Genomic DNA, 15,387 nt, shown 5'->3' with positions numbered 1-15,387 from the left:
TAAACAGGAAATTCAGAGCTAACCAACTGGCTGTTTCTTAATTGTTCCCAGAGACTCACATTGCAATTGTTTTGTTAGGAAAAAGTCCCTAATCTTTGCATGTACATTCAATGAGCACAACTTAAAAACTAATGATTTGAACTAAAATCTATGCTGCAATCAGAACAGATAAAATAATTCACAGAATACAACGTGGTTTATTTTAACTTGCGTAACTTCAAAGACTTCTTTTTGAGTTTTAAAAACATATACACTGGATCCTTCTAGAAGCAAAATAACAGTTATAAGTCTATGAGAAACTCAAATGATTAGTATTAAAATGCTCACTTCCTTCATGAGAATTAGCTACAACTGTTCACAACTCTGTCTATTATGCCACTAATCATGTAATCCAATTACAATACAAATATGACAGAAAATGAAGACCACACTTACCGTTTTCCTATTGTAATAATACATTAGTGAATTACCGCCTATACCAGGCACTGGGTAGGCACAATACATGTTGCTGGCTCAATCTAGTGCAGAGATCAGCAACTGCACACTTCACAGTGCAACACATTCAACAACACAGTTTCAGGCAGACTAATTCCTTAATCTTCCCACACACGGGTGTACTCAGAGGAACTTATGCAAAGCAGACTGAACCATTCTAGAGAACAGGCAGGGGAGGAAAGTTAGCTACTGGCTACATTCCATTTTCAGTATTGGAAGTGGTCTTGTCACAGCAAACACACATTTAAACTGGGACAACGAAGGCAGGCAGAGGAGGAGAAAATAGACACCTCCCAAAAATGTATCATTAATAACTATGTTATTATACCCTTTAGTTTGATCATTGGCTTACTTTAGTGAAACAAAAACTGTGACACAAAGTTAAATCTACATTTAATTAATTTACTTTAATTCAATTAGGGCAGTTGCAACAATAAAGAAATAAACTGTCTCAAACTACAAAACATGTAAACAAAAAGAGTTACTAAAAGCATTTTACATGAGAGAAAAGTGTCCACTGTAAATTAATGGTGCAGAAAACAGGTAACCACTCAAATAAAGTTGCAGCCTCGATACGCTTTATAACAGGTCCTAACAGCACAACATTTGATACTTGATAATGAAGCTTACAGTATAATAAAGGTCTGGTTGTTTTACATTAGGGGTAAGGTTAAAACAGATTTATAATGACAAGACAGTGCAATTAACAAGAACACCAACAATATAAAACAAGTTTCTGAATTTCCCTCAGAACTGTTTTTGAGTGCTGTATATAATTGGATCAAAAACAAAAGACATGAAAGGCATTTTAGATGTACAAAAGACACCCCAACAGAAAAGAAAGCTAATTCATTAACATGCGCACGCAATCCTCACTCATGAGGAAGCTCAGCAGCAGCTGCAGAAGAACAATATACGTCAGGCTAATAAAATGCCAGGCAAAATGACGTGCAACTTCCTCCAGAGACCATGAGGGCCTATTTTGGTCCTGTGAGGCCAGTGGAAAAGCTTTGATTCACAATTAACATTTCCATTCACTGAACCTTCTTATTGTCTCTTTAGGCAGTGATATGTTAAAGAGGGCTTTAAAATTTCGCAGAGCCTCCCTTGATATTAGCATTCCACGCGATCAAAACTGAACTGCTACAAAGCATTTTATGATTTTATAAAGGGAAAAAATGTGTTTTAATAAATGCTAAAATTACACGCTCTCATCAATTGCTTGAATGGTTTTATATCTTAAAAAGAACTCAACATCTCTAACTGAACTAGCACCTGTATTATATATCACTATTCTGATACAACTAGATTTTAAACTGAAACTATTTAATTGAACAATATCTCTTTCAAGACAACAGCAACTCAAAGCAACTACTTATCCCATTAACGTCATACGGTGTTAATCCTAGATTCTGCCTGCTGAACAGGTCAGCTGGAGATGATTTTAAATCTTTATTTCAGCCAGACATGTGACGATTGGAGAGACACATAGGAAGTGACCTGAATTACTGCAATTTATAAGCTTACATACTGAACCATGCAGTTACATTAGTTACACACAAAGTTTACTGAGTAATTTATTTTTCAAAGTTAGGATTTACAATGTAAGACAGCGCTGGAGACTCCTACAGTTTGCATGACCAGTATGAATTATTAGTCACGTACAGCACAAAGCCTCCAACAACTATCAGCTTGAAACTCAAAAGGCCACTGCATCCAATTGGTATCTTGATTCACACATAAACAATCCCACAATTCAGAGAAGAAATGTAATCAATGCTGATCCATATTTTCTTCTTGCTGAATCTCTTCACCAGGAAATGGGTCAAAGTATTCAAGCCAACATGAGAGATATAAAGATCTATGGATCCCCCAAGTTAGGCAACTGATCAAATTCAAAGGTGAAGACAAGACTTTTCGTAACAATATGTAGCACGAGGAGTTTTTTCTCAGTTGATTAGGAGACTTAGAAAATATGTCTTCATATGAGCAGGAACACTGTGTTTACATTTAAAATTAGATTACCAATAGAAACAAATCTAATGATATTTCTCAACCACTTAATTTCAGAACACAATAAGCTCACTCACATAATCTTTGAGGTGAAATGTATTCCATTCGATTGCCTAATCGGAAATACGCAAAGAATGATACATGTTCTGTTGAGTTTTCTGGTCATCCTTGAATGCTATGTTCAATGTTTTCAACTGCCGATCTTAGACCTAAGTAGTGAGAATTCTGAGCAGAACATGCCCTTTGTAGAAGTCCAAGCTCCACTAATTATTTGCAAGAACACCAAAAGAATATAATGGAGCATGAAGTAGAATACTACATAACATGTCTGCTTGACTGAATGAGCTGTTTAAGAACACTGAACAGGAAGTACAAAATGGCAGGTGCAGGAGCATGTGCGTAGACATCTCTCAATTCATAACAAATAATCATACAATCCGAAGCAAATCATGGGTATAATGCTTATCCTTTGAACAATTTATAAAACTTTATTTACAAAGAGAAACTAAATTATTGAAATTTCTTACCTGTTTGTAACATTAGCAATTATAAGCCAAAATTCCAAAACAAAATCATGAAGTATGTGCATAATTTAAATGAGATGGTCACTTCCAATATTAACTCTCAACAGCCAACAAGAACTCAGAAGTTGTTGCAACGTTGTTTGGTGATTGTAACAAGGTCTGTCAGGTGGACTTCAAAGAATATGAGTTCCTCGATTGGGGGTTTTAATCTGGTCCATTCTCGCATACTTGGTGGACACACAAACAGGAGAGTCAGAAGTTCTGTTCACTCTTGAGAGCTAGGTCTAAGGAAGCTGAATCAGTGTTGAGGACTCTCCATGTGTAAATAAGGATGACTTGGTGACAGGATACCGGCCTCTGTGGAGTTATTTCACCCACCTGTAGTGGCTAGAACAACAGAAAACACCCCAAAACATTTGCAATAGTCTGCAACATTATTTCAAATTGCATATACTGGTTTCTCTTGCATTTAGAATTAAATAACACAGCATAGAAGGTGGTAGTTGTGCCACAAGTCTAGAAATACTCTTTTTCATATTGCACACAAAACAGAAGTCAAAAGAATCATCCATTACGATTGTTTTACTTCACCACACTACCAAAGGTGTTCTTGAAAACAGTAAAACATACTTTAAACCAAACAAATAAACATAAAAGTTCCAAATATAGGGCATTCAAACCCCATCTATTGCATTCAAGATTATTTGCTTGGCTTCAAAGCTATCAGTACTATGTTTGGTACTGCACAATTACCAATAGGAATTTTTAGACGGACAAATTCAGAGCTTTTCAGACACTTGCACTGATTACTGCTAAAATACTGGAAAATGGAAAATTATAGTGAAACACAATTTCATACCAGATTTATGACTAACATCTTCAATCAAAAAGGTACAGCTTGTTTTGGGTCTGCAAAAGATGCAGTATTTATCGAATGAAGCTTTTGTTTAACTGCAGCAATTGTTTTCAAATCACTTCATGAAGCTACACTTGAGAACACAATTTAACAGTCTCAGCAATCCCTTTACTAACTGTATCAGGGAATAATTCTGAACGAGTTACTAAGCACATCACATTGAGCTCCACCTAATCTGGTCACAGCACACAGTTGTTGGGCAGACACAGTTGAGTTCTGAATCTATTGCTGTCATGCAATATACTACCTTGTTACACAAGGAAAAAGCTTCTTCACTTCAGTCTCACTATCTTCTACCACTGATAAATCAACAAGCACTGCAACTCAGCACACAGAAATAAGAACTGGTGGCAGCGAACCACCCATAAGACCACATTCTAGCAGTGGTAGAATGTGAAAACATAACGCAGTGATCAGGAATGGGCATACAGAATAAATTTGATCCAGAAGAAAAACAAGAGCTTAAGAGCATTATCATTTTAAGAAGACAGAGTCAATCAGCCAAAAGTCAGCAGTAACGGTGAAACTAATAACAGAGTAAATTCAGCATCCAAAGATAAACTCAGCATCCACAGAAGATGGGGTAGCAGGTGCAGGGACAAAAGCATGGGCAAGGGAAAAAGAGAAAGTCAGGCAGACTGAGAAAAAGACAGAGCTTTAGCAAAAGAGGTTCTAAGGGAATAAGAAAAGGGAATGCTCTCAGAGTAAAGAGATACGTCCCAGAGAGTTGGTGGGGCTTAAGACAGCATTGATGAATACAAAAACACACATTTAAAGAAATATGGATTATAAGCAATATTGAAATTCTACTGATTTAAACAAACTTTACAGTATTGCTTCATAATTAAACATTTAATCTGTGGGCAAACAAGTTCGTATATGGTAGAATTCTATGGGTTCTATTGCAGAAGACGTTACTGACTGTCATAATATTAAAGAGAGCACAGATACTTCTGATGATGTCCTAAAAGCTTTTATAATTACTTGAACTCAAGAACAAATAAAGTTCTTCAACAAACAAGTTTTAGCAGAAGAGATCTAGGGAAATGTGAGATAATTTCATCAATGATTTCAAAACATTAGTGGGAAACTATCTGTGGCACTTTGAAATCAGAGTTCAAGAATTCTCAAAAGAACTTTGTCAGGTTTCTTACAGCACAAGCAAGTTTTGACTGTGGAGAAAGGTATTCAAATTCTACTTGAAGCAGAAATCTGAAAGGCTCACTGACAGGTCCTGAGGTGAACAACACCCTACTTCAGAACACCGAGTCTATTTGTTTTACAAGGTATAAGAACTCAAAAGAAGCACATGGCAAGCTGAAAAGAACAAACCCAATAGCAAATGAAGAAGGGTCTAGGCCCGAAACGTCAGCTTTTGTGCTCCTGAGATGCTGCTTGGCCTGCTGTGTTCATCCAGCTCCACACTTTGTTATCTTGGATTCTCCAGCATCTGCAGTTCCTATTATCACCATCAAACCCAACAGCAGATGTGCTAGTGTCAGCACTTTGAGGCATTAAGTTCTGGTAGGCACAGGCAATGCAGAGCTTTTACAAAGCAATGTTACTTTCTAAAACTTCCAGATGATGTGCAGAAATAGAGAAACTGTTTCAGAACAGGAGACTACTGGTGTCACTCAGAAAGAGATCTACACAATACAGTACACACCACTGGAAAAAACGTAACCATATTCAACAATGTATTTTCACTTGAGAAGACACCAGAGGCATTTTTGAGATAAATGACTGTTTTGAACAAAAAGCAGTGATTCAATTAGTTTGATTTTCTTAAAGCTAGTTGAATGACTGAATGATATAATCTCTACAATGTTGAAGGAGGCCATCTGGCCCATCGAGTCCACACTGACTCTCCAAAGAACACAGCACCTCCCTACCCTATGGCTGTAACTCTGCACCTTCGATGGCTAATCCACCCAGCCTGAACGAATTAAGGTTACAGTTCACTAAAACCAAAATACAGGTCCAGGTGAAACAACTCCTCAGATTAAAGGTATGTTACAAGTAACAGCACAAAACAAATGTCAAGATGTGAAAATATGATTCACATTCAACGCTCCTCACTTTTGAATGTCTTGGAGCATAAAGAATTCCAGGAAAGAGGACAAATGAATAAGAAACAAACAGTTTCTGACCACTGGTAAAGGGGCAACCAGCATAAGATCTAACTGCAATTTTTGGCATTAATAGTCCAACTTGATATTTTAAGGATACAAAGAATTTACTGTATGTTTGAAACTGAAAGCAGGCCTTCCATGCCCATAAGTTCTCACCTGAAAACTTATATATTTGAAAGCACCACAAAGAAAATTAAAACGCTAAACAATTGTGAAGGCTTTTAAAAAATTTACAAAATGTCACAACCATACATATTTCCTAAATCTTTCTGGTATTTTGTTTTGACAAAACTTTCAAATTCAGAAACAAAGTAATGTTCTGATATAGAGATAGTCGGAACTGCAGAGGCTGGAGAATCTGAGGTTACAAGGTGTACAGCTGGATGAACACAGCAGGCCAAGCAGCATCTTAGGAGCAGGAAAGCTGATGTTTCAGGTCGGAGGTCTGAAACGCCAGCTTTCCTGCTCCTAAGATGCTGCTTGGCCTGCTGTGTTGATCCAGCTCTTCACCTTGTTATCTCAGATTCTCCAGCATCTGCAGTTCCTACTATCTCTGAAACAATTTTAACCTCACTGCGAAGCCTCTTCTGAGGATGCCTACTTTGAAGAAGTCACCTTCCTCCCTCCAGAAAAACCTCAGTGAATCTCTCTCCCACTGCAACTCTTTCGTAATTAACATTCTGATATAGTTACTTCTGGCATTTAATGCTATGTTTTACAAGTTTACTCATACAGACATTACCATTTAGAATCTTAATTTTTTTCAGTTTGAATTAAACAGACTTCAGTGTCACAGAAATCCAAGTAGCAGGGAATGGCAGCGAAAACAAGATTTCAAAATTCAAAACTTACCTGTGCATCACGGAGCATGTACCTGAACATGAAATATTACAACATTGTAGGTAAAATTATAAAAGCATAAAATGCTTCAAACAAACAATGATGAAGAGTCATGACACAATGTGGGGTAACTCAAACGCATTAACTTGAAATATATAAACAGTTCAGTTAAGTACCCTGAATTTACAAATTGTAAGTAAAATTAGATGTGAATGAATGGTCCAAAAACAGCAATCTTGTACGTTTCATATTTTGATGTTTATTTCAAAATACAGATACCAATAAAATTAAGATGAGCTTTTTAAAAAGAAATTGTACAATTGAACGCAACACAATATTATTCATACATATCCCTGCACTGTTTATGATGATTAATGCATTATCAAATATATGGAGGTGAAAACAGAAGTTATAGTGTCAATAAATGAACATATTCAGGCAGTAGAAGGATGGGTTAGTAAATTTGCAGACGACCCTAAGGTCGGTGGAGTTGTGGATAGTGACGAAGGATGCTCTAGGTTGCAGAGAGACATAGATAAGCTGCAGAGCTGGGTTGAGAGGTGGCAAATGGAGTTGAATGCAGACAAGTGTGAGGTGATGCACTTTGGTAGGAGAAACCGGAAGGCAAAGTACAGGGCTAATGGTAAGATTCTTAGTAGAGTAGATGAGCAGAGAGATCTCGGTGTCCATGTACACAGATCCTTGAAAGTTGCCACCCAGGTTGACAGGTCTGTTAAGAAGGCATACAGTGTTTTAGCTTTTATTAATAGAGGGATCGAGTTCCGGAACCAAGAGGTTATGGTGAAGCTGTACAAAACTCTGGTGCGGCCGCACTTGGAGTATTGCGTACGGTTCTGGTCACCGCATTTTAAGAAGGATGTGGAAGGTTTGGAAAGGGTGCAGAGGAGATTTACTAGGATGTTGCCTGGTATGGAGGGAAGGTCTTACAAGTAAAGGCTGAGGGACTTGAGGCTGTTTTCATTAGAGAGAAGAAGGTTGAGAGGTGACTTAATTGAAACATATAAAATAATCAGAGAATTAGATAGGGTGGATAGGGAGAGCCTTTTTCCTGGGATGGTGACGGCGAGCACGAGGGGACATAGCTTTAAATTGAGGGTGAAAGATATAGGACAGATGTCAGAGGTAGTTTCTTTACTCAGAGTAGTAAGGGAATGGAACGCTTTGCCTGCAATGGTAGTAGATTCGCCAACTTTAGGTACATTTAAGTCGTCATTGGATAAGCATATGGACGTACATGGAATAGTGTAGGTTAGATGGGCTTGAGATCGGTATGACAGGTCGACACAACGTCGAGGGCCGAAGGGCCTGTACTGTGCTGTAATGTTCTATGTTCTATGTTCTATGTTCAAAGAAACTCACTTTGCTGAATTGAAAAGGATCACAAACTAATCAAATGACAATGCCAAGAAACTAAGCTAAAAAAGTAATGAGAGACATTTATTGAAATGACAGGTTGATTTTCAAGATGTAAAATTTCAAACATTTAAAAGTGAAATGAGACAGAACAAATTATTTCAAGCACTTTTTGAGAATGCAACTTTCAGGGTTCAGTCAGTCCAAGGATGCTACACTTCAGCAGTTCATTCAATTTTGATCAGCAATAAGGAAGGGGTTTATTCTAAGATTTTCAATAGGTCAATTCAGGATCACTGAAGAAGTTTAAAGGTTACAGTTAGTTAAGACATGAAGAAGAGCAGCAGGATCTACATTAAGAGTTTTGCTAGCTGTACTGCTGAGAGGACAGCAGAGTATTCATGGGGAGTTGAGAAAATGGACAGGTGGCTGGCTCTATGTTGGGGAAGCTGTGAGAGGCTCAGAAGAAGCCTGTAAGCATTCAGCTCAGTTGAGAGTTGGAAAAACTTGAGCAAGATCCACTTGATACAATTGAGCATGATTGCAGTACAGGACAGAATCTGTGGCAGGACTGGATGGGTGAGGCTAGCTGTCAGTGATGAACTTGAGGCATCTTTGTCAATGAGTATTGGAGTTCTGTTCCAGAGTCCAGGAGAGCATAGACCCAGGGAGGTGGGTGATGGACAAGAATTAGAGCAGTTGTTGTTGCAGTGAATCGTGGAGTGGTTCTACAGTGAGAGTTCAAGGCCAGATCGGCAGAAGTGAGAAATTATGATCTTTTGCGAAGCTTAAAACGTGATGACCCACCACGTCATGCACGCCTGGGGGGGAACTGCTGAGACATCTATAACTTCTGCCTTAATCACACTTACTATTTGATGCATGCTGTGTGGCGTTCAATCACGATCCATAACCCATGTAAAGCATATGTTAATTTGAGGTGTTAGAATACAAGTTGTACATGCATTGAAGATTGTATTACTGTTATAACGTAGTTCATAAAAGTGTGTTTATTCTAACCAAAGGAATCTCATGGACTTACTTGCTTGAGTCACTTGAACCTCTCTTATTTTCTACTTTAAAGAAAAGCCACCATTCCCTAACCAGACTGAAACACAAATTTTCCTGTCTGATACAAGATCGTAAGAAACCTCAAATTACAACATTCTCAAACTAAAAGGCCACACATTTTCTTCTGCAGAATATAATTAACTGTGCATGGAACAAGCATCACTAAAATACACCAGGACTTTAATTTGTAAAAGCAATATAACCTTACATTACCATCAAGATCTGAAAAATGTTAAAAAGATGCATGCTCTTTCGATTCCCCCCACTTCCTACAGACTAAGGGGGTGGCCATGGGCACTCGCATGGGCCCCAGCTATGCCTGCCTCTTTGTAGGTTACGTGGAACAGTCCCTCTTCCGCACCTGCACAGGCCCCAAACCCCACCTCTTCCTCTGTTACATTGATGACTGTATCGGCGCCGCCTCTTGCTCCCCAGAGGAGCTCGAACAGTTCATCCACTTCACCAACACCTTCCATCCCAACCTTCAGTTCACCTGGGCCATCTCCAGCACATCCCTCACCTTCCTGGATCTCTCAGTCTCCATCTCAGGCAACCAGCTTGTAACTGATGTCCATTTCAAGCCCACCGACTCCCACAGCTACCTAGAATACACCTCCTCCCACCCACCCTCCTGCTAAAATTCCATCCCCTATTCCCAATTCCTCCGCCGCATCTGCTCCCACGATGAGGCATTCCACTCCCGCACATCCCAGATGTCCAAGTTCTTCAAGGACCGCAACTTTCCCCCCACAGTGGTTGAGAACGCCCTTGACCGCGTCTCCCGCATTTCCCGCAACACATCCCTCACACCCCACCCCTGCCACAAGCGCCCAAAGAGGATCCCCCTCGTTCTCACACACCACCCCACCAACCTCCGGATACAACGCATCATCCTCCGACACTTCCACCATCTACAATCCGACCCCACCACCCAAGACATTTTTCCATCCGCACCCCTGTCTGCTTTCCGGAGAGACCACTCTCTCCATGACTCCCTTCTTCGCTCCACACTGCCCTCCAACCCCACCACACCCGGCACCTTCCCCTGCAACCGCAGGAAATGCTACACTTGCCCCCACACCTCCTCCCTCACCCCTATCCCAGGCCCCAAGATGACTTTCCACATTAAGCAGAGGTTCACCTGCACATCTGCCAATGTGGTATACTGCATCCACTGTACCGGTGTGGCTTCCTCTACATTGGGGAAACCCAGGGGAGGCTTGGGGACCGCTTTGCAGAACACCTCCGCTCGGTTCGCAATAAACAACTGCACCTCCCAGTCGCAAACCATTTCCACTCCCCCTCCCATTCTTTGGATGACATGTCCATCATGGGCCTCCTGCAGTGCCACAATGATGCCACCCGAAGGTTGCAGGAACAGCAACTCGTATTCCGCTTGGGAACCCTGCAGCCCAATGGTATCAATGTGGACTTCACCAGCTTCAAAATCTCCCCTTCCGCCACCGCATCCCAAAACCAGCCCAGTTCGTCCCCTCCCCCCACTGCACCACACAACCAGCCCAGCTCTTCCCCTCCACCCACTGCATCTCAAAACCAGTCCAACCTGTCTCTGTCTCCCTAACCTGTTCTTCCTCACCCATCCCTTCCTCCCACCCCAAGCCGCACCTCCATCTCCTACCTACTAACCTCATCCCACCTCCTTGACCTGTCCGTCTTCCCTGGACTGACCTATCCCCTCCCTACCTCCCCACCTATACTCTCCTCCCCACTTATCTTCTTTTCTCTCCATCTTCGGTCCGCCTCCCCCTCTCTCCCTATTTATTCCAGAACCCTCACCCCATCCCCATCTCTGATGAAGGGTCTAGGCCCGAAACGTCAGCTTTTGTGCTCCTGAGATGCTGCTGGGCCTGCTGTGTTCATCCAGCCTCACATTTTATTATCATGCATCAGTCTTATTGTATTCAGTATCACTTTCAGAGAAAATACATTGAAATCGGCTTCATAAGCAACAAGCTATAACGAAATATCACAGCTTTCCACATAACAACAGTGACTAGACTTCACAAAGTCCTCAATTAACTACAAAGTGCGTTGAGGCATACAGTATCTGTGAAATGAGCTAAATAAATGCAAATCTTTTTGTTTATAGATACTGCCATCTAGTGTCCTCGCATATAAAGCAATTTCAGATTCGGACAGAAATGATTACTGTACTCTAGAAGATATGAATTGTGGCACAGTATTGGCATGCAGCAAATCTAACCAGTATAATCAGATTACTAGTCCGACTCGCAAGATAATTTAGATTTTTCAATTAGCTCTCCATCATGAATTATGTCTGAAGTACAACATTCACATTAATATTTATTTACATAGTGCCAAATAACTGTGCTTTTCACCAAGTTAACTTTGTTTGAGACTTTGTGCTTGGTATTCAGACCTGTGCCTACAAAGGCACAAATCCCTTGCCAGAACAAAGAGTGAAAAGACGAACAGCTTGGATAAATAACCAATAGGAGGAGGGGGAGCTTTTGGTTGTGGGAGAAGATGAGCAAGCAAAGATGAGGCAGAGACAGAGAGTGCACAAGAGTCATGATGAGTGTGAAAGAGAGCAAGCAAGCTAGGGTACATAGAGAGAGAGAGAGAGAGAGAGAGAGAGAGAGAGAGAGAGAGAGAGAGAGAGAGAGAGAGAGAGAGAGAGACCAAGAGCAAACCAGATCAAGAGACAGAGAGGGGGTGAATCAGGATACATGCAAAGATCAAACGTCATTTAACCGCCAAAGTCATTTACTAAGCCAATTTCAGTTTACAAGAATTTCTCTAAACTTTGCATGGTAAGTCAGATTTAAACACAAAATGCATTACATTAAATACTGCCCTTATTTTTGATTATCTGTAGAATCTAACTGGTTCCAAAGTAACTTAATGATTTACTTTAAACACCTTAATGTGCAAGATAGAGTGAGAAAACACAAGCCAGGATCACCATTACGTGCCATCCATTAGCACTTATAATAATAAAATCGCCAGAACACTGAAATATAAAATGCAAGAATCAATAATTTACACAACTGCACATTTCTTGAAAGTTAGGTGACTCCATTTTTGATTTAAAGTAAATGGTACTCCTATCAACAAATGTATTATTGAACTGTAACCTTAAATCAAGTTGTTAAGGAGGAATAAAAATAACTTAAATGTGAATAATAAACGGATCCAAAGATATGGTATATCCTACGGACTCTGGCAATTTGTTGTTTTTCCATCATCAATGGTACTCTAAGAACTTCAACACACAAAATGGACTGCAATTGGTGGGACTGGATAAGACCATAAGGCCAGAAAACACAGGAGCGGAAGTAAGGCCATTCGGCCCATCAGGTCCACTCTGCCATTTAAGAATGGCTGATGGGCATTTCTACTCCACTTCCCTGCACTCTCCCCGTAGCCCTTGATTGATTGTGAGATCAAGAATTTATCAATCTCTGCCTTGAAGACATTTAACGTCCCAGCCTCCACTACGCTTCGTGGCAATGAATTCCACAGGCCCACCACTCTCTGGCTGAAGAAATGTGTCCTCATTTCCGTTTTAAATTTATCCCCTCTTAATTCGAAGGCTGTGCCCATGGGTCCTAGTCTCCCCACCTAATGGAATCAACTTCCCAGCATCCACCCTTTCTAAGCCATGCATTAACTTGTAAGTTTCTCTGAGATCTCCCCTCAACCTTCTAAACTCTAATGAATACAAAGAACAAAGAACAAAGAAACCTACAGCACAGGAACAGGCCCTTCGGCCCTCCAAGCCTACGCCGATCAAGATGCTCTGTCTAACCTGTCATCTATTTTCTAACAGTCTGTGTCCATTTCCTCCCTGCCCATCCATGTACATGCCCAAATATATCTTAAAAGACACTAACGTGTCTGCGTCTACCACCTCCGCTGGCGATGCCTTCCAGGCACCCACCACTCTCTGCATAAAGAACTTTCCACGCATATTTCCCTTAAACTTTCCTCCTCTCACTTTGAACTCATGACCCCTAGTAATTGAGTCCCCCACTCTGGGAAAAAGCTTTTTGTTATTCACCCTGTCTGTACCCTTCAATCAGGTCCCCCCTCAATCTCCGTCTTTCTAATGAAAAAATCCTAAATCTACTCAACCTCTCTTCATAGCTAGCACCCTCCATACCAGGCAACATCCTGGTGAACCTCCTCTGCATCCTCTCCAAAGCATCCACATCCTTTTGGTAATGTGGCGACCAGAACTGCACACAGTGTTCCAAATGTGGCCGAACCAAAGTCCCATACAACTGCAACATGACCTGCCAACTCTTGTACTCAATAACCCGTCCAATGGATCCCAGGATCCTCAGCCGTTCATCGTACGTTAAACCTACCATTCCAGGGATCATCCGTGTGAATCTCTGTTAGACATGCTCCAGCGTCAGTATGTCCTTCCTGAGGTATGGGGCCCAAAATTGGACACAGTATTCTAAATGGGGCCTAATTAGAGCTTTATTAAGTCTCAGAAGCACATCAATGCTTTTATATTCCAACCCTCTTGAGATAAACGACAACATTACATTCGCTTTCTTAATCACGGACTCTACCTGCAAGTTATGATGCTCTGGGTAGGACAGAACTGAATGTGTGTGCATGTGCACGTGTGCGTGCATGCCTGCCTGTCAAAAAAGCACAGGATCCTTAAGTCTAGTTGGGTACAAGATCCAAAGCACAACATTCTTTTTTTATTAGATTAGATTAGATTCCCTACAGTGTGGAAACAGGCCCTTCGGCCCAATAAGTCCACCCCGCCCCTTGCAGCATCCCACCCAAACCCATCCCCTTATAACTCACATTTCTTGTTTGAATGATTTGTCAAAAATCAAATACAATCTGCTTGTCACTCACTGCCAAAGACAGAAGCAGCACTGTTGCTTTCAATATTACATATTACCTCAAACAACAGAAATATCATATCAAGCTTTAAGAATATATCTGCAGGACACCAACATGTGAGCAATAGCTCTTTGCACAAGATTTTAAAACCACAGCCACAAAAATGTATGCTGTGCATAATCTCAAAGGCAAATATTCCTTTGCCATTTACAGGACTTTTACAATATTTAACCTTGTTAAAATGTTCCAATAAATCTTTTCCCTCACATTTCAGGAACAGCTAATCTGTAAGCTGTTCACCAATACTCACTTTGGATTTCGCCAGAGAGGAAGCATGGTCCAGGTACGAACAAAATAAGGGAATTCCCAAAGTGAGAAGACAATGCCTGGCCTTGAAATCAAGGGATCAATTTAAGGAATGCGATATCAAGGAGTCTGCTAAAATTGATGCAACCAGAAATCAGGGGAAATTCTCCAAAGGCTGAAGGCTTACCAAGCAAGGTATTTTGATTAGTGAAGATTGCTGCAGGGTCAGTCAAGGCAATACTGGTGACTCATCCACCTTCAACTGCTCCAACTTCCCACCTTCCCTTTTCAGTTGGTTTAGCATGCAGGATGCTTGCTGATAAGTTCAGGGCATTATTCAATTTGCAATTCTTCAGGTCATGAAATGGTCTTTGTCTTCATCCAACAAGCACTGGACAACATACAACTTGGGTGAATAGCTGACAAGTAATGCGTGCGCCATAAAAGGGCAAGGCAATGATCATTTTTAACAAAAAAATACAACTACCTCCGCTTGACAGCCACGTATACACCAAGTATAGAAGCAGATTTCAGACTCAATAATCCGCAACAAGAAACTCAATTCCTGATTCCCTGTCTACAAGGCATGTGTGTGATGGAATATTCACCACTTGCCTGACACCGCTTCAAAAACACTCATGAAGCTTGACATGACCCCAAGTGATTGGCATGTCATCCACTATCATTGACATTTATTCCCTCCATTATAGACACACCACAGCTGCAATATGTACCATCTACAAGGTGACCCACAGCAATTCATCGAGTTTATTTCAAAAGAACTTTGTCATCCCACAACCTCCACTACTTAGGAGGAAAGGCTGGCAGATACATAAGATCACCTCCAAGTCACACAATA

At 40.7% G+C, this 15,387-nt stretch overlaps 1 protein-coding gene across 8 annotated transcripts in view; it reads right to left on the bottom strand.

Moving 5' to 3' along the window:
• The window catches only part of tcf12 (transcription factor 12), a 283,602-nt gene that overhangs the window by 122,123 nt on the left and 146,092 nt on the right, over positions 1–15,387 (bottom strand). For 2 of the 8 annotated variants that reach the window (XM_048562547.2, XM_048562548.2), the window contains exon 1: positions 436–595. The exons of the other annotated variants lie outside the window; for them this stretch is intronic. In XM_048562547.2, coding sequence (XP_048418504.1) covers positions 436–504 — 69 coding nt within the window. In that variant the 5' untranslated portion in view covers positions 505–595. Of the gene's footprint in view, positions 1–435; positions 596–15,387 lie in introns of those variants that run through there. 8 annotated transcript variants of the gene reach the window in all.

Source organism: Stegostoma tigrinum, chromosome 33, assembly GCF_030684315.1.
Source record: "Stegostoma tigrinum isolate sSteTig4 chromosome 33, sSteTig4.hap1, whole genome shotgun sequence".
Lineage (NCBI taxonomy): Eukaryota > Metazoa > Chordata > Chondrichthyes > Orectolobiformes > Stegostomatidae > Stegostoma > Stegostoma tigrinum.
This window is presented reverse-complemented; position numbering and strand designations above follow the sequence as displayed.